The sequence below is a fragment of the Venustampulla echinocandica genome, assembly GCF_003357145.1.
Source record: "Venustampulla echinocandica strain BP 5553 chromosome Unknown scaffold_0, whole genome shotgun sequence".
Lineage (NCBI taxonomy): Eukaryota > Fungi > Ascomycota > Leotiomycetes > Helotiales > Pleuroascaceae > Venustampulla > Venustampulla echinocandica.
This window is the reverse complement of record NW_022474205.1, coordinates 7,969,077-7,995,890: the sequence shown is the minus strand read 5'-3', so window position 1 is coordinate 7,995,890 and position 26,814 is coordinate 7,969,077. Positions and strand designations below refer to the sequence as shown.

The 26,814-nt window shown below is 48.5% G+C and overlaps 11 protein-coding genes across 11 annotated transcripts; 7 read left to right on the top strand and 4 right to left on the bottom strand.

Annotated features, from left to right (window-relative positions):
- Positions 1-1,911: 1,911 nt before the first annotated feature.
- BP5553_02533 (Uncharacterized protein) lies at positions 1,912-3,468 on the top strand (the record flags this gene model as incomplete). Its single annotated transcript, XM_032011156.1, has 1 exon — positions 1,912-3,468. The coding sequence occupies one exon, from the start codon at positions 1,912-1,914 to the stop codon at positions 3,466-3,468; it is 1,557 nt and encodes a 518-aa protein (XP_031875210.1).
- Positions 3,469-4,197: 729 nt separating this feature from the next.
- On the top strand, positions 4,198-4,845 carry BP5553_02532 (Uncharacterized protein; the record flags this gene model as incomplete). The annotated part of the gene is made up of 1 exon (XM_032011155.1): positions 4,198-4,845. One exon carries the CDS (start codon positions 4,198-4,200, stop codon positions 4,843-4,845), a length of 648 nt encoding a protein of 215 aa, XP_031875209.1.
- Positions 4,846-5,378: 533 nt separating this feature from the next.
- On the top strand, positions 5,379-7,886 carry BP5553_02531 (uncharacterized protein; the record flags this gene model as incomplete). The annotated part of the gene is made up of 5 exons (XM_032011154.1): positions 5,379-5,486; positions 5,561-5,648; positions 5,739-7,152; positions 7,355-7,426; positions 7,670-7,886. 5 exons carry the CDS (start codon positions 5,379-5,381, stop codon positions 7,884-7,886), a joined length of 1,899 nt encoding a protein of 632 aa, XP_031875208.1.
- Positions 7,887-10,094: 2,208 nt separating this feature from the next.
- Positions 10,095-10,978, top strand: BP5553_02530 (Brn1; the record flags this gene model as incomplete). Its single annotated transcript, XM_032011153.1, has 2 exons — positions 10,095-10,466; positions 10,604-10,978. 2 exons carry the CDS (start codon positions 10,095-10,097, stop codon positions 10,976-10,978), a joined length of 747 nt encoding a protein of 248 aa, XP_031875207.1.
- Positions 10,979-12,372: 1,394 nt separating this feature from the next.
- On the bottom strand, positions 12,373-13,501 carry BP5553_02529 (Oxidoreductase-like protein; the record flags this gene model as incomplete). The annotated part of the gene is made up of 3 exons (XM_032011152.1): positions 12,373-12,797; positions 12,846-13,331; positions 13,387-13,501. The coding sequence occupies 3 exons, from the start codon at positions 13,499-13,501 to the stop codon at positions 12,373-12,375; spliced, it is 1,026 nt and encodes a 341-aa protein (XP_031875206.1).
- A 1,387-nt stretch (positions 13,502-14,888) lies between these two features.
- On the top strand, positions 14,889-16,449 carry BP5553_02528 (uncharacterized protein; the record flags this gene model as incomplete). Its single annotated transcript, XM_032011151.1, has 4 exons — positions 14,889-14,948; positions 15,002-15,444; positions 15,492-15,766; positions 15,818-16,449. 4 exons carry the CDS (start codon positions 14,889-14,891, stop codon positions 16,447-16,449), a joined length of 1,410 nt encoding a protein of 469 aa, XP_031875205.1.
- A 176-nt stretch (positions 16,450-16,625) lies between these two features.
- BP5553_02527 (Uncharacterized protein) lies at positions 16,626-17,639 on the bottom strand (the record flags this gene model as incomplete). The annotated part of the gene is made up of 1 exon (XM_032011150.1): positions 16,626-17,639. One exon carries the CDS (start codon positions 17,637-17,639, stop codon positions 16,626-16,628), a length of 1,014 nt encoding a protein of 337 aa, XP_031875204.1.
- Positions 17,640-18,149: 510 nt separating this feature from the next.
- BP5553_02526 (uncharacterized protein) lies at positions 18,150-18,653 on the bottom strand (the record flags this gene model as incomplete). Its single annotated transcript, XM_032011149.1, has 1 exon — positions 18,150-18,653. The coding sequence occupies one exon, from the start codon at positions 18,651-18,653 to the stop codon at positions 18,150-18,152; it is 504 nt and encodes a 167-aa protein (XP_031875203.1).
- Positions 18,654-18,843: 190 nt separating this feature from the next.
- BP5553_02525 (uncharacterized protein) lies at positions 18,844-19,293 on the top strand (the record flags this gene model as incomplete). Its single annotated transcript, XM_032011148.1, has 1 exon — positions 18,844-19,293. One exon carries the CDS (start codon positions 18,844-18,846, stop codon positions 19,291-19,293), a length of 450 nt encoding a protein of 149 aa, XP_031875202.1.
- Positions 19,294-19,435: 142 nt separating this feature from the next.
- Positions 19,436-22,494, bottom strand: BP5553_02524 (uncharacterized protein; the record flags this gene model as incomplete). The annotated part of the gene is made up of 5 exons (XM_032011147.1): positions 19,436-19,544; positions 19,808-19,983; positions 20,196-20,428; positions 20,704-22,318; positions 22,381-22,494. 5 exons carry the CDS (start codon positions 22,492-22,494, stop codon positions 19,436-19,438), a joined length of 2,247 nt encoding a protein of 748 aa, XP_031875201.1.
- Positions 22,495-23,789: 1,295 nt separating this feature from the next.
- Positions 23,790-26,472, top strand: BP5553_02523 (uncharacterized protein; the record flags this gene model as incomplete). The annotated part of the gene is made up of 8 exons (XM_032011146.1): positions 23,790-23,846; positions 23,901-23,971; positions 24,033-24,059; positions 24,124-24,547; positions 24,610-25,154; positions 25,210-25,376; positions 25,446-25,833; positions 26,307-26,472. 8 exons carry the CDS (start codon positions 23,790-23,792, stop codon positions 26,470-26,472), a joined length of 1,845 nt encoding a protein of 614 aa, XP_031875200.1.
- Positions 26,473-26,814: the final 342 nt, after the last annotated feature.

The window sequence follows — 26,814 nt, the reverse complement described above, 5'->3', positions numbered from 1 at the left end:
CCGCGACCAGATGCCGAAGCCGTGAACAGCATCCGCCGACAAGACGGAAACTCGGTTCTGGAATGCCGGGGGCAAAACCAAGCCAGAGGCCAAGATGCAAGACTCAAGCCACAACTTAATAGCCAACTACAACACCCATTTTTGATGTTCAACTGATCCATAATCATTGGATAATGTGACTCCCATATTGATTTCACTAGTGTGGGCCAGATGCGATCTGAGGATTCATGTGGATGTGCTGCCCGCCACAAGGCGTCATGGGCTTTGTGAATTGACAAGTCGCGCCTTGTGATTCCTTGTCTAGCCCAAGATAATTTTTTTTTGCACATGTACGAAAGACCCTGGGTGAACCGTATTATTACTTTTCCCGGGGGCGTGGGTGTGGTGGGTTTTATTAATAAAGAACGCCGTGCTACAGAGGCGTTTTCCAATGATTATGGCGAGCCGTGGCTCGTGGGGAAGGTTTGGCGGAGGGTCAATATGGAGGGTGCTGGATACCCGCACCCCACAACGCCTCTATCGTGACCACCATGAGGAGGAATATCGAAGCAGAACTTGTCAATCGCAAGGCGTTGATGACTCCGCGTGCCGATTACGGCCCCACCACAGCACAGCTAACAACTGAGCTAATAAGCTATGCGATGGAGACTTTTTTCTCATCGGCTGCGCTATGGGAAATTTAAATACACTATTATGTACGATTTTCGGAGTCGAATCCTAGCAAGCAAGTACGGAGTAGTAAGTGGTAAGTGGTGATGATCAGTTTCGGGGTTCAGTTTCGACTTCGTCAATGCGATTGATTGACAGGAGATGAGGTTATCCTGGCTGAATGATTGGATGGGAGCTTAGGTAATGTGTGCAATTAAGCGTATTAATAATGAGAGCTGGGACACGCTGACAAACTGGTTCGTTTAGAGTAGAGAGGAGATGTGGGAGATCGTCCACATATGGCACCATCCACCATCCACCATCCACCATCCACCATATCCTCTGCTAATAATACGGAGGAATAAATGCAAGACGGAGTAATTCCAGCGGCTTGGTTGCATCAACAGCAAATCCGCACGTAGCCGGGGCCGGCACGTGGGCCCGGCTTGTGTCGCTTGGCGGCGTGTAATCGAGCTCCGGCGTCGCAGCGGACCAGCAACAGCAACAGCAACAGCAGCAGCAACAGCAACAACGACATGTCCCGGAGTAGTAAGAAGTCGTCAAATCATCCCTGCACGCCCTCCACAATCCACAATCGACATGTCCAGATCGAAACGGAATAGCGCCGCACGCTAGCAACCTCGTCCAGGCCAGAATCCCAATTTCACAAAGCCAGCTTGCCCATGATCCAATCCAAAACACGCCTGCTCCACAGATGTCGTGGGTGACTCAGGCTCAAGCCCAAGCCGCGCCCTGTGGAAATACACATCCAGCGAGTGCAAGTGCATGGTTACAGAGTCACATAGTGGCTCCCAAGCACCAATATCAATATGCTATTATATAATCTGTTTGATGATTAATGGGCTGGAGAAAGCTCTATCCTGGTTATGCATATGGGCTCCGTAGGTAGTCAGTGGGAAGTGGGAGGTGGTAAGTGGCAGGTCGGGCCCCGTACGACTCACAGAAGTATATCTTGAGCGAGCACTCCCGCTCTTTGTTCCAGGTAATCCATTCCACATCCAACTCAGTTTCACTTGCATCTGCATCGAACTCTATCTACCTAGGTACAAATTGCATCTTGCGTTACCTGTTTGCCCTTCCCAGTCAAAGCCCCGTCCCAACGTCCAACGTTACCTGAGCTACTCTCCCCACCCCCCGTCAACGACATCATCTACACCAGAACCGCACGTCTTCCTTCTAGAATACTGCTATAGCTAGCCACTCAAAATATTATACACGGTTCCCACATCCCCTCTTCCAATAATGGGTTCCGACTCAAACTCCATTCAATCCCAAACTGGAACCATTGGAACATACGCCAAAAGGTTGGCTCAGCAGTCACAGACCTATCCAGATATGTCTATTTTCATCAACGACCACGTCGAGGGCAAGGCCTACACGACTTACGACGCTCTCTCGGGCAAAGTAGACATCACTGCCCCCAACAGCTCCCGATTTGACGAGATCCAAATTTCCTTGGAAGGAGTCGTGAAGACCTATGCCATCTCCCTAGCGCCAACCACCGCCGCCGCCGCCAAGTCGAATGCCGTCCACAGATTCCTCAGAATGGCCATGCCAATCGCCGAGTCAGACTATCCCCAGCCACGAATTGCAGAGGCAGGCCGCACCTACACATTCCCATTCAACTTCGTCGTTCCCGATCAGCTGCTTCCCCGCTCCTGCTCCCATGACTGCCCTGCGGATCACGTCCGGGAGGCCCATCTACAGCTTCCCCCAAGCATGGGTGACCGGGAGGTCTCGCAACGGGATGATTTGGCGCCGGAGATGACCAAGGTTCAATATGCCATCAGAGTGAAGGTCGTCAGAACGAGCGCGACCGATGGCAAGCAAGTAGTCTTGACCGAGGGTCTAAAGATGCTCAATATCATACCGGCTGTAGCTGCAGCCCCGCCACTGAACGTCACAAAAGATGATGAATACGTCCTATCAAAGACCAAGACATTGAAAAAGGGTCTGTTCTCCGGCAAGCTTGGAAAAATCACCGCGTCCGCCGCCCAGCCCAATGCGATTATCTTGCCTGCGCCTAATTCCTCAACTACGACTGCAGCAACTACAATGGCCAAGATCCAGCTTCGATTTGATCCCCATGATGAATCATCCCAGCCACCGCGTCTTGGAGGCTTGAGCACAAAGATCAAGGCATCCAGCTTCTTTTCAGTCCGTCCAGTTCCCTCGATCCCAACTCACAACAATCCCACCTCGCAAATAGAGCCGCACAAGGGCGTCTACCATACCTCAGTCCCACTCTCATCCCGATGTGTCGAGTCGGTATCATGGACACAGCACCTGCCAGGCCTCGCATGTACCAGACGGGACTCGGCATCTTCATCAGGATCAAGCTCTTCAGACGACTCCAACCGGCGAGCTTCTGATTTGAAGCCAGATGTATTGCACTACACGGCAACGATCGTAGTACCCATCACTCTCCCATCTACAAAGGCCTGGATCCCAACTTTCCACAATTGCCTCGCCTCTCGAATCTACATCCTCGATCTCTCCCTCTCTATCCACACTCCCGGAGCAGGCGTTCCAGCATATAATATCGGTCTCCACCTCCCAGTTCAGATTGCCGCAGCAAGTAACTTCATGGCACCACCCGCTTTAACTGCTGCTGAGGAAGCTGCAGAACTTGCTGCTTCGGCTGACGAGCATCTCCGACCAAGAGTCATGGAGGTCCCGAGCGAGAATCTCATTGAGAACAGCGTTTTGCCCGGACACCAACACACTGTGCTGCCTCCGAGCTACGAAGTTTTCGCTGCACGGCCTGCGCGACAGATTGTTGCTCCTGGACGGTGTTAGTTTGCTATTCTTTTCCACAAGGTTGCTTTAGGGGGGGGTTTCATTGATTGCGATACAAAAATACCATTGCAGAGCGTTTGAGTTTATGGGATAAAATTAGGATGAAGCGGGCGTTTTACACATGAGTACTATTCGGAGCGTTTGTTGATTTGCATAGAAAGGAGGGAAAGACATGAGACACGATACCAGTTATAAAATTAATACATTGCTACTATTGCCCCACGTATTCAAAGTCCCTACTTCAGCTTGAACCGCTTTAGCAACAACATAGTTGGTTTCCTAATCATTATAGCCCATCAACAGTACACCACAACCAGCAACGCGTCTTTACCTCCAAAAATATCTACCCATCCGGGTGCCAGCTCGAAAAGCTCTATTAATAATAAGGATATGGCCCGATCTCCCGACTTCTGGGGAAATAGATGGGATGCCCCACGTGATACTTTTGTAAGCCAACGATGCTGCGCCTGCCCAGTTATTTACCTTGCCTATTAAGTAAGATATTGTGGGTTCATCGAGTCTACCAATCCGGAGAACAGCGTGGCCTATTATGTTAATCTGCAAGACTTATCGTTTAAATACGACCATCTACTCCTTCATATCATCTCCGAGTATTTCACTACGTCTATAATCCTCATAAATTACAAAGCCCAAAATATTCCGCCACTGGCAGATAGAAAAAGGGCCAATAATCGCTGTACTTCATTACGCTATATACGCCTCATTATCATGGCATTCCACCATGCAAACTTCCCTCCCTCAGCTTCCCTCCCGTCGCCAGACACAGAAGGACGACTCACGCTCCACGTTCCAGCGCCCACAGACGTATGGCGCAAGCCGCCCTCCCACGACGTGTTCGGCGCACCAATAGTCTACCAATCCATGAAGGTATCTGAATTCAAGTCCGCGCGCGTCTCCGCCTCGGGAGAATGGAAAACGCTCTACGACCAAGGCGGTCTGATTATCGTGCTACCAGCCAAGAAAAGCAGCGCAAGCAGCGACCGTTTACAAAAGCGCTGGATCAAGATGGGCATTGAGTTCTACGATGAGCGGCCGATGATGAGCGTTGTTGCTGCGGATGCGTGGGCGGATTGGAGTCTCTGCCCGCTGGAGGGGGAGGATGAAAAGGCGGGGAAGATGACCGTGGCGGTGGAGAGGAAGAGGGCGAAGGATGGGGGATGGGGCCCGGTGTTGCAGGTTTTAAGGGTTGGGAAGGAGGGCGTGAAGACGCCGATTAGGGAGGTTACTTGGGCGTTTCATGATATTGATGAGGATGCCGAGATGTGGGTGGGCATGTTTGGGGCGAAGCCGACGGAGAGTGATGTGGAGGAGTTGGTGGTGAGGTTGGAGGGGTTTGAGGTTGAGATGAGGTCATGATGCGATGTTTAGCTGGGCGTATGCTATTAATAATGAGGGGTTAATGATCTGCTTTTAAGGGACATTTAAAGGTGTTTATGCCACTACTAGGTATGTTTAATGGGCCCAGCTAGGCTTCAATGTTGGACCCTGATCTTCTAAATATACATTCCATCTGTAGACCTGCCTAGAACCTTTTCCTGCCTGTCCTGCCTGTTTACCTATTGACCTTGTTTGCTACCAACCTAATAAATAAACCCATTCACCGCTTCCCCCTTCCCCCACAATCCCGCCGGGTGCTGCCGCTTATCTGGAGTTGCCAACTCGCCCACTCGCCAACTCACTCCTGTGACTGGCGAGATTTGCGCCAACCCATGGGACAAGACACAGTCAGTCCACGACATGAATGATACGATCGCTCTCTCGCTCTCTCTGCAAGCTGCAAGTTGCCTGGTCGCACTCGCACCGGCAGCAGTGATCCCCGAGATCTCAAATATGCGACGCCGTCTACCTCTTGCTTTATCTAACCCGCTGCACTGTTGACGATCGTTCCCATGGCCCAACCGGTTGATGCGAAAGCTTATTATGGCTACTTGTTTGAATCCGACAAAAAGCCGACCAAAGTCCTGGATGCGCTGCTCCGAGGCATCGCCAACTATATCGTAAGTCCTGTTGTTCGCGATTCGCCCCGATGTAACGAGTCTGGACCCTGATGATAACCACTTATCGCTCGTAGATCGAATCGGTAGGAGACAAGAATGATAAGAATCTCAGCCCCGCGAAGCTGGCGACCTTCTACAAGGCTGTTGGTGGCAACTATGACTGTACGTCGCCCCCCGATTGCTCTGCACGTCATGAATATTATTTGCGAAATGCCAGGCACGGTCAGCTAACATTACGCTGTGCTACTGAAGCTCTCTTCAGCGACGTTCCACATCCCTCCATCTCTTGGATCTACGCTTCAATAGGCTGCCAGCATACACTCCAACCCACAACCAACGAATTCGAACCACCATCGATCCCCGCTCTCACCCAACGCGGCTTCGTACGATGGCAATCGATAGAGATACTTCTAGGGCCCGAAGAACACGTCCCCTTCATACAAAGCGCTGTCCGCGACTTCGGCATCAAGAACCCAGGGACGGGGGAGAACTTCCCAGCAGACCTCCCAAAAGAAGCATTCCCGCTCGAACCCGACGTCGAGATCGAAAGATGGCATAACGAGTGCGCAGTAAAGCTGCGTAATCGAGCATCCTTGAGGGACAACAACCCAGATGATGCAGCTCCGCGTCCCGATCTACCTCCAAGACCGAAAGTGCAACCTGGTTATCCACCTGTCCCTATCCGATTACACCGACCCGTGAGAGGAGATACAGAGTTCTTCGATCCCAGATCTAGAATTTCAAGACCACTGTCATACCAGCATGTATCCAGCGTGGCGCATGGTGCGCGAACTGTGCGTCCCAAACTATCACGCTCTCCCTCCCACCGCGCGCGGCAATTCCTCGCTCCTGAGGAAGACCTCCCCCAAGACCATGTGCCTCGCTCTCGACGACGCAGCTATCCCGAGAACCTCAACTCCCCTGATACCCCCATAGAACGTGTCACAAAATCACCGCCAGATACAAGATGGCACAATCAACCGCGACATGCGAGCCCTGGCGGCGCACCGGAGAACGATGATGATCCTCCAAGTCCAAAAACACCCGCCGTGGATAAACGCAGCTCGCGCCCTCATTCCCATTTCCACTCCACCCGTGCAGGACACGAATCGGAGCCTGAGATATCACCTCGATTTGTACCGGCCGTCCCGGCGCCGCCCGATGCTCGACGACGAGTACCGAGAGGCAGAGAAGATGAGATCAAAAGACGCAGTAACCCCGTACCCGTTGACCCTTCTGGGAAATTATCTGCGCCGTTTATACTGCATAGAGAGAAGGAGAGAGATAAAGATGGCAGGAGTATTTCCCGCGACAAAAAGAAATTGAGCTGGAAGGACCTGAGCGAGGTTACGGAACGGTGGAGACGGAGTGCTGCTGGGAGGGATGCTGCCACCGATGAGACGGCCGCGCGCCATAGACGAGAGAAAGAGAGAGATGGTTATCGCGAGAGAGATAGAGAGCGAGAGAGAGAAAGGCCGAGAACAAGCTCGACGAGAACCAGTTATGAAGATCTGTTGATGAGGCGAGATCGCGATAGGGAGCGCGAGAGGGAGAGGGAAACCGCTGGACGGGGAGGGGGGTTGGATAATAGGACATTTAGGGACAGGGATAGGGATCATGAGAAGGAGAGGTTTGCGGTGCCGATGAGGGATGGGGATGGGAGGAAGTATTCTAGTCATAACTAGTCCTGCGAGAGCGCGGTCTGCATATATGCATGATGTGACATCCCCCCTTTATTCTGTTGTCCAAGGCTGCTTTTGTGTTAGTGATTTCGTTTCGGGTTTTGCCAGTCACTACTAGTAAGCGTATTGGTATTTCAACCAACGTCAAGCTGACCTCTCGCCCTCCCAGCTACAACTTCTCCTTAGTATCAAGCACCAGCGCATCGACCTTCGAAAAACGATCCTCCAGCTCGGTAGCTCTTCAGCGAACGAGGTTGCGTAAGTGATATTCTTCTTACGACCCTACCATTTGGATGCTGGCAACTAGTATAGGGACGCTGATTCGAGAGGTAGGCAACTTCGCCTTTTTTTTCCTAGTCTCTTCTTAAAGGTAACGGAAGAACCCCTTGCCGTAACACCGAGTTGATATTTTCTAGAAGGTAAGTTGGATGGCCATAACCCGCTGAAACCTATAGTGAAGAATCATCACTCTCATCCGAGACTCCTTCATCGCCTTCATAGCCGCCAGCTAAAGGTGTTCGTCCCTACTGCCGACCACCCCTCGCAAGCCGTCGAGGGTGCTCGCAGTGTCACCGCTCCTACTGCTCCTATTACTGCCCCCGAAACCGCGGCAGCCGACAAATCCAATCCTCTTGGTCAACCACATCATGCCATGTTCGTTAATTGCCAAGGAAGGCAGAAACATCCGCGCCTTCAAAATCACCCCAGCTTCGGTTAACTGCCTCCTAGAGGCTACTACTTCCGCGGATTTCAATCCTACTTGACAAGCCGTCCCTCACACTCAAGCTCAAACTGCCCCCTACTAAGAGTTTGGATGTCCGTCGTCTTATACCGACAGCTATCCGCCCAAGCATTGCTAACAACGTATTGTCAAGCCCGGATCTTATGACTCACTTCTCCCTATCTCTCTTGTGAGCTGCTGTCATTTGTCCTCTTGTTGTCATTTCTCTTGCTACTGCTACTCCTGCCATTACTATCATATCCTACTACTGCTGTCATTTCCTGCCTGCTACCAGCTTTTGGGTTAATAGGTAAGAGAAGATGAAGATGACGGTTATGGAATGGAAGAATATAGCAGCCGCGTTAGCGGAGCAAGTTAAGGCGGCGACTAGGAGGAGATTTGTGCTGGAGAAGAAGCAGAAGGTTCCTCATAAAGAAGAACTTGCAGGGAGGTAGACTTAGTTGTTGACGAAGATTTCGGCAGAAGAGGGGGAATATATGGAAGTCCTAGGGGGAGATCTTTCGGCAGGCTTAACAAAGTACCTCGTCCCCAAAGGAAATTCTTACTATCCGGAGTCGATTTAGGGTGGTAGAAGATTTAGTAATAAATCGCACGTAGCCCCTGGTGATAATGCTTCAAGGCACTCAATTTTTACAAGAGAGGAATAAAAACGAGGGCTATATCCAGCGTTAACTGGAAGGTGGTGAGGCCAATCTTGATTTGTCTTGGGGATTTGTCTGCAAGCCATTCTCGATGAGAAAATAATTCGACAAATTCGCGCCCCAATTCTTCAGGCACTCCTACGTAAGATAATTTCAAAGTTCTCGAGTTAACATTTTAGTTATGTTCCAAGCATATTCTTTAATAAGACAAAACGCAAATTTTCTTCACCGTATGTTGTAGTTGAAGAAATTTTCGTGGGTCAATGCCGCTCACCCTAGCCCCCCCTAAACGAAGAAAAATTCATACAGAGACCCCACTACATCTCCGTCCTTTACATATGAAAAGAACCATTTCTCTTCAAATCAAACAAGCCCGGCTAGCTCAATCGGTAGAGCGTGAGACTCTTATATAACAAGTGTCTTCAGACGCCTGGAAAAAAGAATTATCTCAAGGCTGCGGGTTCGACCCCCGCGTTGGGCTCAATCCCCAACAATCAATCAGCTTTCTTTTTTTTCTTATTTTTTTAATTCCTATTATAATTATAATTATATTATTTGCTATAGATTTCAATCAATAAATACTAAAAGATTAATCTAAAGCGCATGAAAAGATTAAATAAATAAACCCTAAAACTAGTTGATCTCATGCTTTATTTTTATTTTTTCTCGCGTCGAGGAAGAAGTATCCGCGACTTACAAATGACCGGGTGTTAAATTTAATGTACAGCACACCAAGTCATTTAAAAGGTTCCAAACTGAAGATAAAACGCTTTATTCGATGGCCGATACTACTCTATATACAGCACATGAAAGACTTTTTTTTTGTCTGCTCTCTAAGTTTTTCGGTTGCAAATATCGACACTGCCAAGTTGAAGTGGATACTTCACAGGGCTTAACGAGGACAGGGAGCCACTGTGGGTTTCTAGTTACTCTGAATAATAGGGGCAATATCTCCGCTCCCGCTCCACGTAATTCTGTATTTGGTTGGTGCTATTTATACCATATGTTTATTATTGTTCGAGATGTTGAGCTGTACTGAAGAAATTTGCATGTCGATGTACGGGAAGAGTTTCATTGTGTCGCAGCACAGCGTATTGTGGGGGGAATCACGGCTTTGTCATCCGGCGTTAGGAGACATCATGCCTCTCGTCCCTGGAGTTAGACTCTTCGACGGGTTTAACTTCGAAACGTGGTGGTACTCGAGTACTTGTAGATAGTTTCCTGCTTTGTCATCCGGCGTTAGGAGACGTCATAGCTCTCGTCACTGGAGTTTAAACTCTTCGACGGGTTTAATTTCGAAACTTGGTGGTACTTGTAGATAAGGAAACGATATATAAGAGCTATTAGTTCTGGAAAAGGCTGAATATCATTCTCGGCAACAATCTTCAATCTCTATCTCAATCCACTTTCATATTTACCTTCACAGGTTACATCTCACAGTCTCACACATTGAAACCCACCCAACACAACGCAATTATATTTTCCCACTTTATCACCTCATCTCCCAAACAAATCTCAAACCACAAACATTATCGTCAAAACAATGTCTTCCCTCCCCCTCGCAGGAAAGGTAGCCCTCGTCACAGGAGGCAGTAAAGGCATCGGCCGTGCCACGAGCCTAAAACTCGCTCGCGACGGCGCTAACGTCGTAATCAACTACGCATCCTCTGCAGCAGCAGCTAATGAGGTGGTCTCAGAAATCGGCAGCGAACAGGCAATTGCGATCCAAGCGGACGCGGGCAGCGTGGAGGATATCGAGAAGTTGATCGCTTGCACAGTTCATATTTGGGGGCGTATTGATATTCTGGTTGCTTGCGCCGGGGTTATGAAATTGAATGAATTGGATAGTGCGACGGAAAAAGAATTCGATGAGACGTTTAATTTGAATGTTAAGGGACCGTTGTTTTTGGCGCAGGTACGTAGTTCCCTTTTTTACCCTTGAAGATTCCCTTCACTGTATGCGTTTTCTAAATCCCCATATACCTTCAAAGCACCCTCCATCCTTTACCCCTCGCTCTTGGGAAATACAAATATTAATTCCACATTTAATAGAAAGCAGTACCGCACATGTCCCCTGGCTCCCGCATTATACTCTTCTCTACAACCCTCGCCCACGCTAGCACCGTAACACCAAACTACCTCGTCTATGTCTCCTCGAAAGGCGCCATTGAGCAGATGACGCGCGTACTCTCTAAAGACCTCGCCCGCAAAGGAATTCTCGTCAATGCGGTTGCACCCGGTCCAACCGCTACGGATTTGTTCCTGGAAGGAAAGAGCGAGGGGCTGCTAAAGATTATTGCAGGGTTTAATCCTCAGAATAGGATTGGGAAAGCGGAGGAGATTGCTAATGTTGTGGCATTTTTAAGCAGTGAGCAGAGTAGTTGGGTTACGGGACAGGTACTTCCGGTTAATGGAGGGATGGCGTAGGTTTGGGAGGAGTTTCCTGAGAGGATAACGCAGTTTGTTTTAGGTTTTGATTACTCACTCTAAGAAAAGTCCACAAGATTATTCTTACTACCTAGTTGATAAGCATACTTTTGTTCATCAATTAACGCCTTCCATATACTCTCTCGAAATTCCAAGTCCCGGATCAATTTTCACTTGGTGGTCATGCCATTCCCCTGTTAAAGCAAAGTGCCCAGGACACTTCCTCACATCATCCAGATCCTAACCCCGTAGACCCCTCATCTCGTTATTCATCTGAGTTTTCCTTCCATTAATCTCGACGTCAACCATACTTCCGCCTCCATCCTCTGAGTCCTCACTCCCTCCACTACCCCTCAAACCATCATCCCCATTAAAATCACTGACCGGCTCCTCTTCATCTCTCTCCACGCCCTCCGGAATTGGTACCATGGCCCTCTTACACCAAATATGCCGCGCCTGTTTCCAATCCAGGCCCTGGATACATCCCCCTTTTACGCTTACTACACTTTTGCCGGGAGTGCTGTGGATCAGGCGGGTTCCGCAGGATTTGCAGAAGTAGCAGTTCAAGGTGTGGCCGGAGGCCGTGGGTCTCCTATAATTGGGAGGTTTATGTTATTATGGGATATTTCTCTCTTTATTTCTCGGTATTGATATAATTATCATTTGGGAGGAAACTGCGATTGGTGATTTATGGCCCAAGCAATACACCATTTCAGATCCCGTGATGTCCAGCATGAGTCATGACATCAAGGAATAGATGAACTCTCTTTTCATTTCTAATTGAATGAAACAAATCATATGGACTCACGTATAGCAAGCCATCATATCCGCAGACGGCAGTGGAAAGATAGGGAAGATTGCAGAGCAGCCAAAGGCTGATGCCGATTGGCGGCGACAGTCATCGCAATGGCAAATGTAGAGTGCAAGTGGTTTTGGAATTGGTGTCTTGAAGGTTATTGCACCGCATTGGCAGGAGACGTCCATCTTCAGGAAGCTTTGCGATTGTTCTTGGTGTTGGTGGAGAGCTTGTGGAATTGTTGGAATTGAGGTTGGAATTGAGGGTAGTCATGAAATAATGAACGAGCGGACGCGATTGATGACACAGGAAGATGGGAGACGCGTGACTAACACGAAAAAATGTGACAGCTAAAAATAATTCCCCGGATTGAGCGCAATGAAGCGGTGAATTGGAAAATGACGTTGAGGTCCGTCGTAAGGCTGCATCAAATAGTGGTTGACTCATACGCCGAAACAATTCAAGGTTCTTAGGCGTGTCCCCAATTGGCTAAACCAACTCCGTCAACCAATAGCGATTTTCATTAAACGAAGGTTCATGTAAGTCGGCAGAACGTTGTGCAGAATATTGTATGTGCTGAACATTAAGGTACCGTATGCTATCTCTCCTGTGGTAATTGATCTCTACTGTCCCAATTACTTTGTTGATCGTGGCTATTCGTATCGCCTTCTCCCACGGACCTATGAACGCTGCCACCATCACCATGCTTCGCCGGATCAAATACATAGATTGGGAACTCCAAGAAAATAGTCCGTTTCAAAATTCTGGGCATCATCTGGTATAATTTCGGAGGGAATGGAATCAAGATACTTGTCCGATCCAAGTATCTCGAATACTCCTCCCATTGGTTGTTTTGTTGGTAGCGCTTCTTTGCCCCAGGTCTTTCTTGAAGTGTCAAACCAGACACAAAAAAGAGGAGGATCGTGAGGAACAAAGGCCCAATAATTGTAGCATAGAGCGCATTGTAAGCTTGACCCTGTACGTGGCCATCTGCTACTGGGGAGACGCAAATCATAAAGATACCTACGGAGATTAGCGGCTCGGATCATAGATTGATACTAAGATGCTTACTGAATTGGAGTATGATCTCTCCGAAGTAGTTTGGATGTCTCGTCCAGTAAAAGAAACCCTTATCACAGATTGCGGACTTGTCGCTCTGTCCACTCCTGAAACGGTATTTCTGTATATCGCTCACGCTCTCCATAATAAATCCAGCAGCAAATAGCACCACACCTGCAATGTCTCGACCAGTCCCAAAATCTGGTTGCGGGTATTGAGTAACGTTCGGCGAATTTAGGACTGTGACCGGAAAGGATACTGTCCAAACCCAGAGCATCTGGAATACCCAAAAACCAAGAAACGGGAAGAATTTGTCGCGCTTGTCATCAAAGCGATCATCCTTGCCGGTCTTGATAATTCGAAAGAGGAGAAAGGCTGAGAGCCGAAGGCCCCAGACTATAATGAAGAGGGAGGCCACGATTTGACGCGCATGATGATGTCCGCTCAACGCTAGAGTAATTACAGCTAAAACGACGAAGTTGGTTCCACCAGCGAAATCTGAAGCTCTACATCAGCTCAAGAGGGCGTCTAAAGAATTCCACGCCCAGCATACCAGTGACCTTGTCAAATTTGAAAGAGAACGCAATGGCAAAAAAGAATAATTGGTATCCGATCGTGACTAAAAGGGTAATAGCAAGATAGTAATTGTCCAGTACGTAAATCTCCATTTTGACGGGTTACATTTATATTCGAAGAGCGTTTGTCATCTGGACTCTGAAAACAACGCGTTGGGGCCGTTTAGATGGGACTTGTAGAATTATCAATGGAGCATAGCCTAAATAGCTGTCACAGATGGTGTCAACTATCACCTGACGAACGATTGTGTAGTCGTCCCTTGTAGACTACTTGGGATTTCATCATCATCAGGAAGAGGTACTATTAAAAATCAACGTAGCTGAATGCGAAGTGGCTTGCTTCTATTCTCCGATGGCCGGGTATCAAGACATCGAAAACTGCGATCACAAACCGCGAGAGAACTTGGAAGTTTGTACAATTGGGAGCGGCCCGGCCCCGTTAGCGCCCTGACCCCCCCAGCTCGGTTTGACATCTCGCCCAGCCACAACCGACCCTCCTCCTAATCTCTTTACGGAGTATCTCTTCAAAGCCCAGAGATCTCTGGAGTCTAGGCTCACAATTAACAGCGACAATTTAAATATTGGCACCAAGCACAGGAAGCCGCCATCGCTACAAATAGAAAACCCCGTTGTGTCCCTTCTACTCATATCCTTAACTTGTTCGGGCTGGCGCTGTGTGGCGGGAACGAACCATAAGCTCGGCGTAAATGGACACAGAAGGAAGTTCGACCACAATGGCATACGACTTTCAATTTCTGCTCCAGAATTCGAGCTGGTTTTGCTGTGGCTGCCGGGTCCGCTATGGTCATCTCAGGGGTTCATGTCGCTTCGGTGGGAGCTTTAAGGTTAATGAAACCCCCTGCGTTTCTGACAGCTGTCTTCCATGTCTCACATCCCGGTCCGAGTGTCGGAAAGCCCTGACTCTCAGACTCTCATGAGACTGTCCACGCAAAATGGAACGATCTCGAGTCGAATTGTCAATTCGAGGGTATGGCACGGCTCCCAGAGCGGCCCATTGTTTCTGTACGTGTTTCTTGGCTCGGTGTCTCGAAACGTGGGTGGAATGAGATCGCTAGAAATCGTGAAAACGGAGGCCCTTCACCTCATCCCATGTTTTTATATGCTTTCTTATTGGTATCTTTCTCTAAACGGTATTAATCTTGCGGGGCCTGTTACATTTGTCCGAATCTGATCGTAGCGCTAACGCCCTCACACATCGTGTAACAACAGCGCTCTGGCTGTTTCCTGCTCTCTTTGCGCATACGTACTTTTCATCCCCTTCTTTCGTTCAGTCTATCATATCTAGCACGCTTTTGCAGTTGCCGGTCACGCTCTTTCAGACCCTAATTACAGTACATTCATTCAACATACCACGGCTGGTCTGTTGGGAATTTTCATTTTCAATCTGGATTGGAAAAAAAGCTTTCGGTCCGAGGACTTGGGTCCCAAATTTAGATAATCACACTCCTTATTCAAGACAATGAAGAATTTCCTCCGGGTTTCGGTGTTGGCCGTCGCCAGCTTAGCATGCGCCGTACAGGTATGGAAATTATGGTCGCCATATAACTAATAATTCCCACTGACTTTGGATAGGCTCAAAGTCATTCAGGAACTGAAGCGCAAGAGAAACGAGGGTTATCAGAAGCAGATTTATTGGGTATTCTTGGAGGCTTAAATAATGGTCAAGGAGCGAATGTAGGAGTAGGAGCGCAAAATGGGGCACAGAAGGGTGGAAAAAAGGGTGGAAAAAATCAAGCCCAAGGAGCAGTGACGAGGACATTCGCTGTTGCAGGTGGTGCCGGAAATGGAGCAAACCGTGGGGGACAAGCTCAGGCTCAAGCTGTGACGAAAACCATCGTTTTGGGAGGTGCTGCTGGCAATGGAAAAAATAACGGCCAGGCCCAGGGAGCCCAGATCAGGACATTGACGATAGGAGTTGCTGCCGGCAACGGAGCAGGTACGACATGTGCTGCGGAAAAGACTCTCACTGTCACCAAAATAGAGAAAGCTGCAGCGGCTGGAAAAGGAGGAAATGCGTATGAGATCTCAATGCATTTGTTTGGATCTGTACTAACTTTCTCAGTGGCGTCCAGTTATCATTTTTGACAACGACAGTATTTCAAAGCGGTGCAGCTCCAACCGTTACCGTCACGCCGCTTCCACAGATGGTCACTCAACAGGTTACGGTTACTGTCACTGCCGCTGGCGCCGCCGTTGCTGCTCCAGCACCTATAGGTGCTCCAGCCAATGCAAGCAGTCAGCTGGCAGGAACTGCAGCTCCTGTTGCGGGTGCCCCTTCGCCCAGCAAAGCCAAGAACCGCACAACAGCTGTGGCCCCAGCAGCAGTCGCTGCTCCTAGTGAGTTCTTCCAACTTATCACGTAGTATGGTATAAGCTGATTGTCTCCAGAACTCGCAGCACCTCCTCCAGTCGGCTCTTCAGGAGGCCTAGCCCAGGGAACAGGAACTGTGAATGCGAATGGGCAGTGTGATTGTGCGTGTATGTGTGGAAGCGGATCCTTCCCAACCAGTATCAATGCCGCCCCTCAAATAAACGCCGCGACAACTTTACAGACTCAGGCTTCAGCAGCGGTGACTGTGAGCACCAACATTATTCAATCGGCATCCTCGGTTGGCGCTCAGGGTGCCATTTCCTCAGCCGCTCCTTCAAATTCTGCACAAGTCGCCAGTTTCTCATTGGGGGGAAATACAAATGCAGCTGCCAGTACCGGCGCAACAGTTGCTTCTGCCACTCCTGCAGCATCAGCATCAGCTTCTCCAACATCGGCTTCTGTTGCCCTTGCGCAATCCGCAGTTGTGGGATCTTCAACATTAGCAGCCGCGGCTACATCTTCAGTTCCCATCGCACTGGCGCAAAGTGTGGTTGCTGCATCATCAGCAGGAGCTTCTCCTCAGTTCGCTCTAACATCTGGAGCTGTCCTTGCTGCGACCCCTACTGCCCCTCCTATCGATATCGCCACATTCAAGCTCACCAGTAGTTTAGAACTCGGCAATTTGGCAATGCCAACAATAGCTGTTTGAGGCGGCATGGAGGGTTCAGTTTGTATTATTGTTGCAGTATCAATGGAGCTTTGGCGTTGTAGGCTTAAGGTAATACCAGTTAAAGCATTGTTATATGGGATTGCGTCCCGGCGACGAGAGCTCATTGGTTGTAGATATCATTCGCTTCTTAGATAAAAAATGACGAGAAATATACGTCATCCATTTGATTTGGCTTGTATTGAAGCAGGCGTAGCTGAACCCTCTGGCGAGGTCGTGTCATTTGATGGAGCGGTGTTATCCGTGGTAGCATCGGCTGCTAGGGATGAAGATTCCTTGCTGGCCTTCAATGCCTCCAATCTCATCCGTTTGGCCTGCCTCTTGCTAATTTGCGGCGTACTTTCGGTATTCGATTCCTCAGCCTTCCTTTTCCCCTTTCCTTTTTTGTCCACTCCCTCAGCCTTCCTGCCACCGTCTTTAGCCTGGCCCTTATCCTTCTCAACCCGTATCTCCCCACCAAAAACAACATCAACAACGCCCCTAAATGCGCTCCTCTTAATCCCCTCATTAACCACCACCGCCCTAGGGTTAACTCCCATACTCTCTAATCCCCTCTCCCTTCCTAGCCCCCAAACCCCTAACAAATTCAGTACATCCGCCGGCGCTCTTGCCGCAACCGCGCTTTTCGCCTCACTACTAATCACAAGCCCCCTCCCCCTCGTAGCTCTAATAATCCCCAAGCAATTACTTATAACATTCCTCCGCGCGGCCGCATCACCCATCGTTGCTTGCGCGTAACATAGCTCGAACCTGATCCCGCGGTTTACGGCGGCCATGAGCGGTTTGGGTCGGAAGTGGAAGGGGAAGCGTTGGGTGAGATCGAGGGATATGAGGGAGAATTCGGGCAGGGTGAGACATGCTGCTAGGAAGGCCTTCTCGGTTGTGGGGCGGAGGGCGAGGATATCGTAGGCGGCCGAGACGGCCAGTAGTCGTGGGTTTTGTGAGGGGTCTGAGATATTCAGTGTGCAGCGCCGGAGAATGGTAGTTTTGGACGATATGGGAAAGGACGACGGGAGTGGTATTGGGTTTGTGATTTGTGAGGGTAAGGAGGTCGAGGAGAGGGTGTGGTTAAGAGCGATGGTGTTGTAGCCTAGGGACGATAGGAAGGAGATTGTTCGTTCGAGCTCGGCCGAGGGCGTGACAGCTGTCCACGGGATATTGAGATCGTACATTGTGTTGGGAAGAAACAGCAGTTGTTCAATTAGGTGAGTTTAATCGCTGTGGAGCTTCCAATATCTCCAACAAGGACCAGATTAGTGTTGTTCGTTTGAGATGTGACGCGACTTGTGGAGGCATGAGCAACTTTTTGATAACGCCTGTTAGGGCTGGCCTGTACCTGATCGCCTTAGGCCGCCAATGCCCCCACCAAGCCAAGCCCGTTGTCCTGTCAAGCCACAGCAGCCACACTTTACAGGGTATATTAACGTTATGGTTCGCTAAATTTAAAGGGTGCTTTAGGTGGTCACAACCAGCAGATTTCAAAAGGCAACATCAACTACTACAATTACACGACTACTTCAGGATTGAATCTCTAAAACGACCTAATGCATTTTAATATATACCCCGAATTTCAAGTATTTTCAGATCTTTGTTATGCTAATATTTGGAAGTGAGTTGATGGGTAGTGTGGGTGATTGATTCGAGGCATCGCGCTATATTAAAAATGAAGACACCTAACCCCATCAGCACTGCATGCTACAATCCATATCTCGTCCCGTGCGCGAATAGTCCGTAGGCTTAAGTCTAGAATCCCAATCCCCAACCTTGCACTTCTGACCTTGAGCTCCAACATCCTTCGTCGTCCAGCTCTGACCACCAAGATTGAACTGGATATAATCTCCCCGAGACTCAGGAGTGAGCACCAATGTGTCGTAATACACCGCACCCATTTTATACGAATTAGGGTCGCCAGCTTCCATATCTCCGCTAGTAAAAAGAATGTTGCCCTTAGAATCTTTAGCAGTAACATTAGTCGTATATTTATAGCGTCGGAGGGTTCCAGCCAAGTCAGCGCAATAGTAGGTTTCAATTTGATGGACATGGAAGCTGCAGATTCCAGGGACGTAGTGTTTCTTGTTGGGGATGACCTCAAATTTAACTTTGTCAAGATCATAGGAGCCACCATGCTTCCAGTTCATGGGGTTATCTGGGTTGTTCCCATCACAACTGTCCATGATTACCGTCATGTACTTGTTGCAGTCTGTCTCAGACGGGAAAGGTGAATCTCCAGGCCATTTAATCCTAAGGGCAGTCCCCTCGTAGGCTTGAACGATCCATCCTCTACTTTTGTCTTGAACGCTTGGTACAAAGGTCGTAGCACAGAAAGACTGGATGAAACCCGCAAGGCTATCCCGACTAAGCCACACTACATTATCAATGCCATTACAATGTAACGGGGGTGTCGGCTCCGGAGTCGGGGTCGGACTTGGTTTAGTTGAGGTCGGAACCGGTGTCGTCGATGATGAGGAAGGATCTATCGATGATGGTGAGGAAGAACCTATCGATGTTGATTTGGGTGAAGCAGTCGATGATGACGAGTTGAAGGCTGACACCCACAATGATAACCATGAAGTTGTAGGGTTCAATGCTGAAGATGTCATGGTAGAGCTTCTCGATGCTAATAAACTTGCACCTGCTAAAATTGTCCCCGTTGCTGAGCCGGATGGTGAGACTATACCAGTGGGACCTCCCGATCCAGCCGACGAACCCAAAAGAGTCGATGATGAACCAGACGGAAGAGGGCAGCTATCTCTTGCGAGGATCGATCGTTTCATCTCCATTGGGCTCCCACGACCAGCAAGAACGGTGTTGAACCTAAATGAATAGTGGGATTCCTTCGCAAAGTCGCTATTCTTAAATTATCAAGTGCGGCCTGAATATGGGTCTTTTCTGGGCTATCAACCATCGCATTGATTCTGGTTTGAGTGTCTGGGATTGTTTTATCGATGAATGCCCAAGTTGCAACAACTTACTTTGCAAGAAAGTCCTTCATCCAGGTTTCGTAAGCAATAGTAAATTTGAACGTCGAATCCTTCAGGGTAATCCCCTTGGCCTCAATAAGTCGGTCTATGCCCTCGCTATCATACTATCAGTAGGTATTCGAGATCGTTACCAAAAAGTCATCAAGGTTAAAGTTTTGGCGACGAGAGATGTCTCAAACTACATGGAACATTATATCATGAACTTTTAATGCCGGTCAATCAGGCTCTCGGTTCAAGAGATGCATTAAAGATCCTACTCCAGCAGCGCTTGAATTGGGCTATTATAGGGCCCGAAACAGAGCTACCTCGAACTAGACAGGCAACGACTACCACTTAAAAGAAAGGGATTCAATACTTACAATGTATTGTAGATACGAAGATTTGTTTTGTCGAACAGCGGTATTACATCTGGGTCCTTGCAAATAGCCATTGCAATCGCGACGTTTTGCAAGGTGACAATATACGAACTAACGTCTTCGACCCGAAGGTTCTTTTGCAGCCATCGGGGTTGGACGAATTCGCCAGGCTTGAGGAGCTGTAAGGTTATTAGTAGTCAAATAGCATAGCTTCTAACAAGCAAGGTTAAACTTTTGTGGGAGAAATATTCTCTCAATTCTAAAGATAAATTTGAAGTATTGATTGGAGGATGAAGCGTCAACCACGCCGTACTCATACATCAATTCTTCCCCAAGGAGTGAGAGAATGGTTCTCCTAGAATGAATAACCTGGAAGAAATTACGAACTCACCACACCCTTCATATCATTCAACGCCCTCAGCATAATGGCAAACTCTATCTGTCTGCCAGCCGCTGCATTGGTGTTTGTCGGTACCTGGTTATACAATGTCTGCATAACTTTGTTGCAAGGGCTCGGGAAGAAAATTTCATTGAAGTTGTCGCAGTCTTTGAACACGGTAAACGCCCCGCCAGATACAGTCGGTGTGATCGTTTTGAAGAACTGGAGCAAAAGTTTAAGCTCGACTGTATGAGCATATCAGCGACGGTCATATATTTTTCCTTAGAGGCCATTTCCTCTCCGAACAGACATTCTCTCGACTGAACAGAGGTATTACAGGGACACAGGGACAGTTATATGGCAATTTATGCAATGACCAATCAGGTAATGTGTCTTGAAACCAGATTCAATCCCAGTTAGGGATATTTACCGCCTTCAATCTCTGCAGTGCCTCTGCTGCTTTTGAGAAAATGTCCGTCATTGCATACCTTACCATCACTTTTACATAGAATTAACTTACAGATATGATCCGTGCTATAATCTTTAATATTAAGCCCTTTAGCCACATTAGCTTTAGGATCATTCGTAAGCTCGGCCTTGGAACGCTTTTGAAGCTTGGTGATACCGTCACAGTCGACATCTCGATCGTAATATCTCGCAACCCCATTTAATAAAGGTAAATCAGTAGGCGCAGGCGGAGAAGTATCTTTGGTAAATACTTGAGTAGGTTTGGGATGCCCCGGAAAGATAATTTTGAACTCTTCAGGAACTAGACAGACACCGAAACTAACTGGTGTACCGTTGGTTGATTTCCGCGGCTCGAGATCGAGCTTGATACGTCCGGCTATCGAGCGTCTCTTGGGGTCCGCATCGACTTCTACACCGTCTTCTTCGGTTTCGTCATCGGTGGGAGCCTTAAAAGCAGTGCAAGCAGGGTGTGCCGTTGCAGTTGTTGTGGCTGCCGTGGTTCCGGCACCGGTACATCCAGCGATGGTGGTTGTTGTACACAAGGTTGTAGTGATCGTTGTAACTGTGTAGCTACTCGTGCCGCCAGACAAGAACGATGTAGCGAGAGAAACTGTCTTCGTACAGATTTGAACCGCGGTGCTGCCGTAGCATGATGATGAGCTCGACGATGAAGTGGTTGAAGATTGCCTTGTGGAGGATGGCTTAGACTCCGTTTCAGTAGATTCATCGCTGTCGCCCTTCTTCAATTCTTTACCAATCTCGGCCAGGCCTTCCGTCAGGGTTTCGATTACACTGATAGGAGGTATCTTCCCATCAACGGCGTCTATCAGGTTGTCAATTACGTTAATAGAGCAACTAACAAGTTTAGCGACACGGTGGACCACATCCTTAGCCACATTGATAATTCCAGATAACAGCCCCCTATTTCGCAGCAGGCTATTCAGCTTCTCCTCCGGTATCACGTTCCGTTTCCTGGTCGTACTTGAGCAGTCCGGAGCTGATGGGGGTTTGACATCTAGAGAATTGAACAAGGCGAGCGTCTTATCCTTCGTCTTTTTGATATTCTCGATATACTGAGATCTTAGCTTGACATCGGTAACCCATTGCCTGTTTGCATGAAGGGCTAAGAATAAGGCACCCAGGGCTACTGCCTCCGATGTCGCTGTGGGAGCTGGAATGGAGGCTGTTGGGACAGTGAACCAGATGGAGGGCACGGGTATCGTAGTGGGAGAAGCACTCCATGTACCGGTGAAGGTAAATGGGATTGTAGATGTCCCGGATGTAGTCGACGAGGAACTAGCGCTGGTTGGAAAGGCTAGGACACCAATGCTGACTAACAATGAGAAGGCAACTCCAGTATTATTCGCCAGGCTTGAAGTCGTCAAGGTCGTTACACCTAACTTGGAACTACTTAGCCCAGTAGTAGTCGAATTAAAGCTGCTAGACTGGGTGCCAGTCGATGCAGAGGGCCCAGAATTAGGGCCATCGTGAATAGAAGTCAATGTGCTAGATTCGATGGTCTTCGATATAGAGCTTATTGCCGTACTGTTTGTAAAGATTCCAGCAGTGTTTATCGTTGGAAGTATCACAGCCGGTCCGGTACTGAGTGGTGCAGAAGTTCTTGTGTTGTTTGTAAAAATGCCATCAGTGTTTGTCGTTGGAAGTATCTAGAATAAAAGGCAGTAAAAGCAAAAAGGTCAACAGGCGCATCATAGGAGTAAAGAATGACTAATCGCAATGTCTGCAATTGCATAAAGAATGACTTATTCAAGAAGAATAGCAAGAAATTGCCTTGGAGAAGAGACCTTTGACTGAAAAGCATGATGGAGATATATATCGACATCGTGAACACAAGGCTTGGAGATGTTTTCTCGTGGGGGCCAGTGTTGGAGGATGGCACCGGGAACGCAGATGAGGTTGATAGAAACGATTAATCAAGTTTGCTTATAACCAACATGGTATTCAAACTCTCTGGGATCAATACCTCATTCGATCGAATTGTTAATCTATGGTAGCATGCGGTGTAGATTGAAGGAAGAGTTGTCGAAGGGTGGCTGTTGAAGGATCGGCCGTTTCATGACCTGGTTCTTTCTCGGTCGCACAACATGAGACCTTTACTACAATCTAAACGACGCTATATGTAGATTTCTTTTTGCCTTGTTCCTCGGGAGCATGATCCTAAAGTTGGAAGGCATGAGCCGCAGGCTCTATACATCGAATGTTGCATAGCATGGCTGTGAGCGATCGAAAGGAGAGGAGGAATCCCCGGCTTTCAGAAATCTTGCGATGTAAAGAAGACGTTTGGGTAGGAATCGCCATTTAATTTTCCCGGAAATGTGGTGTCGGATTTGACATGGGATGTTAGGCGGTCTTAAAGCCAGAAGGCTGCTGAAGAAGTTGGGATGGTAACGATGTCGTTGGCATTGAGGTACCAAGTATCTCCGCTAGCAAGCGCCCAGTGTAAATTTAGGCGAAGGCCACTACATCTCGAGTAATATGGTACAGTACGCTAGGCCCTGGAATCCTGGGAATCCGGTTGAGCAGGCTTCGCCACGGTCACATTGCCCCATTTCGGTATACAACGATAACAATAGGTCCTGTGGTGTGATATGGCTATAGACTCATACAGCACTTCGTAAGCTCACAATTACCCAGCGAGGGGACTCCCAATGCAAGTAAGCTGGAGCCCTACAGAGTAGAACACTTGCATCCGGGTCCTACCTGCACACCCCCCTCCCCCGGATGGCCCCAGTCCCTTACCACCGCCGCCTCCAACACATAGCCACCTTCACTACTATGAACACTGCATTGTTACCCGAATCGCAACATCTTTAACCACTCTCGACATATCGCTGAGCTTGGCTGTAGGATTCTTAAGCAACCCCTACCAAGATACGTCACGTTCGAGTTTCAGCTGTAGACCTCCTGCCTCGAATATAAAATTGTCGCATCTGGGGCTGGTTTGCCCAACATTTTTCGACCCCTAATGGCTCCTCCATATATCTTTTGTCCAATTTGCGGCTGTACATTTGATTCGGCACTAAATGGGCAAGATGACAGCTTCGAAGAGGGGGGCGAGGGGTTTTGGCCCTCTGTGTTACCTGAAGACAAACGTGATGTTAGTCTGACCGCGATCAAATGCGTCGTGACTTCGCTTTACAACCACCAAACCTGGCTTTGGTCGAGCTTGTGGAAGTTCATGAGAAGCTTGACCAGTATCAGGAGTCATGTTGGCTGATAAATAACTAGTGGCTTGACAATCATCGACTCATAGGAACACCCCAATATGTGGAACACCTTTGCAGAAATCCAGACATTATGTATGCCAGTCCATCTGTGTCCCGTTGGAAGCCCCTACTACCCCCGCTAACGGTAGTACAGGACACCGAAAGGCGGGGAATTCGTTCCGTATGCTTCTTCTTCATTCCCACCTCTTTTCCAAAATATACCCAACTCACTAACCTAGATGTAGACCGAAGAATATATCGGATATCGAAGGTTTGTTTATATCTGAGCCTACGCATTGGTCATTTGTGGACGGTATGGAAGTCCAATTAGATATGGGTGAGTATACGGTGTTCTGGGGAATTGATGATGTGGATCCCTTGTTCCCAATCCATGACACCTGTATTGACCTGGCCAAACGTGTGATCCAAACTCGGAATGACAGGCTTCTGACGCCTACCTCTCGTGCCACCCTTATGACACTGTACGAGTCTCTGAGCAAAGAATGGACGAGAGGTTGGAAGCTCATCACCTCACAGCCAGCTCTTGTTCAGGGAGCATATATGAGATATGATGTGCATGGAGAATATGGATTGGAGTGGGAGCACAAATACTTCGGTGCTCGAGACCGCCAGGAGCATCACGGATGGAATGTTGCTCGCGGTGATGAGGTGAGTCGCATTACCCCCTATGGTTTTAGTCTGTGGTTCATAATTGACATTTTAACCCACAGTGGTTCTGTGCCGATCCCACCAACATACCTGAACTCAGGGATTTTGTCTTGAATCTTCTCCCTCAAGCTCCGATTCCTTCTGGACTTCCCGACTTCAAGACGCTTCAATTATCTAGTGAAACTTTCACTTCGACGGAAGAGAAATATGGTCTCGAAGCGCTTCCAAAAGAGATACTGGACGAAATCGCATGTCACCTTACAGTTTCATCAGTCTTTGCCTTGAGATCGTCAAGTAAGACACTGGCTGCATGTCTTTATCCCGATCAACGATTCTTCTTCCAACGGCTACTTGGAGGGACATTAATTCCTCATATTTGGGAACTGGAAAGCCAAGAGTGTGTTGATAAAAATGGGGAAGATGTATCTTTGAAAGGAACGTTACAGCTAGGCGATGAGGCTCGATGGGATTGGAAGGCATTGGCAAAGCTGTTAGCTAACAAAGATGCTATTATGATCGCCGAGGAAGGAAAATTGCTAGATGCTCCAATCGGTTTTCGGAATAGGTGCCGAATCTGGAAGATCATCGAGGCGGCCCTTGATAGTATGTAAAGAGGCATTACCTTCCGCCTTCCTATAATGAGATGGCGTGTTCCACCACAGTCAGTTCGAAGCAACCCGAAATTCCGGGGAATTTACTTTAGACGAGCTCGAGGATCATTCTTTTTACGTTGAAATGAGCGAGGATTCAGTAGCCCATCGATACAAGAATCACTGGTTACTGAGAAAACCCGCAGCAAAAGCCTTCGCAAAAGGCGATATTGTGCTCGGTATACCCCATGGATCAAAGGTGAGGGGATATGCGACTTTTATACAATATATTAACTAATTGCCGGCAGTGGAACGCATTTTTTACAGTATTGGCGGTCGACCACCTGTTGTTCGTTCGGAATCTGCTGAGCGTTTCCTCAACTGGCGTTGTCATTTGGTTGATCATTCCGAATCTGGCATCGATGCGCCGAGTTCCGAGTTGATTGACATCCATAATTGTTTCGCAGAGGCTTTCAAATGGAGTGAAATCTCAGAAATAATTACCTGGCAGAAATTCACGTCACAGCCTATTCGGCGTGTGGAACGTAGGCACAGCTATCTCGAACCGCTAAAGTCGGCCATCCTCGCCTTACGGCTAAAAGTCCCAAACACAATGCACGCGTGGAAATACAACGCTTTGGGATTTCTCGGACTTCACTTATATGGATATACAAGTAGTTGTGCCCAAAGACTTCCGTTCGGGATGTATCTCAAGCATTCTTAAGAGAGACAAACTCGTCTACTCCTCCAGGCACATGACCTATGCTTTTGTCTTGTCAACCTGAAGGATCTTGCTCGGCCACGTCAATTCAAGCACCTTTCTCAAGTTTGCGTCATTGTAGTCAACCTACTAATGGTTACCACCTCTCCTGTTGTTTCTCTCCGGCCGTCTGTTTGGGCCGCCGTATGGATCGTATCGTGCGCCTCTACCGCGGTACCCGTTTCGGCCTCTTCCTCTTCCTCTACCACCACCTCGGTAGCTGTTGAACGCAGGCGCAACATTGTAGTCGACAGCCGCTTGAGACAATACATTATTGCCCTGTGTACCATTGTTGGTCATCCGAGACAAGAGAGTCATCGCGTCTGTGATCTGATGCGCGCGGGCCAACTGACCAGTCGAGGGACGAGAAAATTTGGAGTCTCCCAGGCCCGACACTCGCTGACTATAGTTGCCGCATCTTATGTTGGCTGGCATATCACCTGCACGATTTTGACGCCGCGGATGCTGCTGATGCTGGTGCTGGTGCTGGTGCCGGTGCTGATGCTGGTGCTGATGCTCATGTAGATGCAGATGTAGATGCTGCTGCTGCTGACGCCTCTGATCAAGCTGTATGAGCTGCTGCTCAGGCTGCTGCTGTGGCTAAAGCTGACCGGATTCTAAGGCTTGGTTAGCATATGTAGTGTGAAATTGCCCCTCGCCATGTACTACTGGGAGGGAATCTCGCTATCTGGGCGCGATTGGAAGGAGCTTGAGCGAGGCCGTGAGACTGTCGCAGCTCTTAGTCTAGCTGCATCTAGAGAGCATCAATCTGAGCCTGTTGCTGAGCGATGTAAACATGGTACGGGGATAAGTGCGCTGGCTGCTCAGTACCGTCCAACTTATCTTAATCAATATTATCCTCGTCCGCTTCTACTCTTGGATCTAGAAATTCTTCCTTACTTGAAGGAGCCATTTTG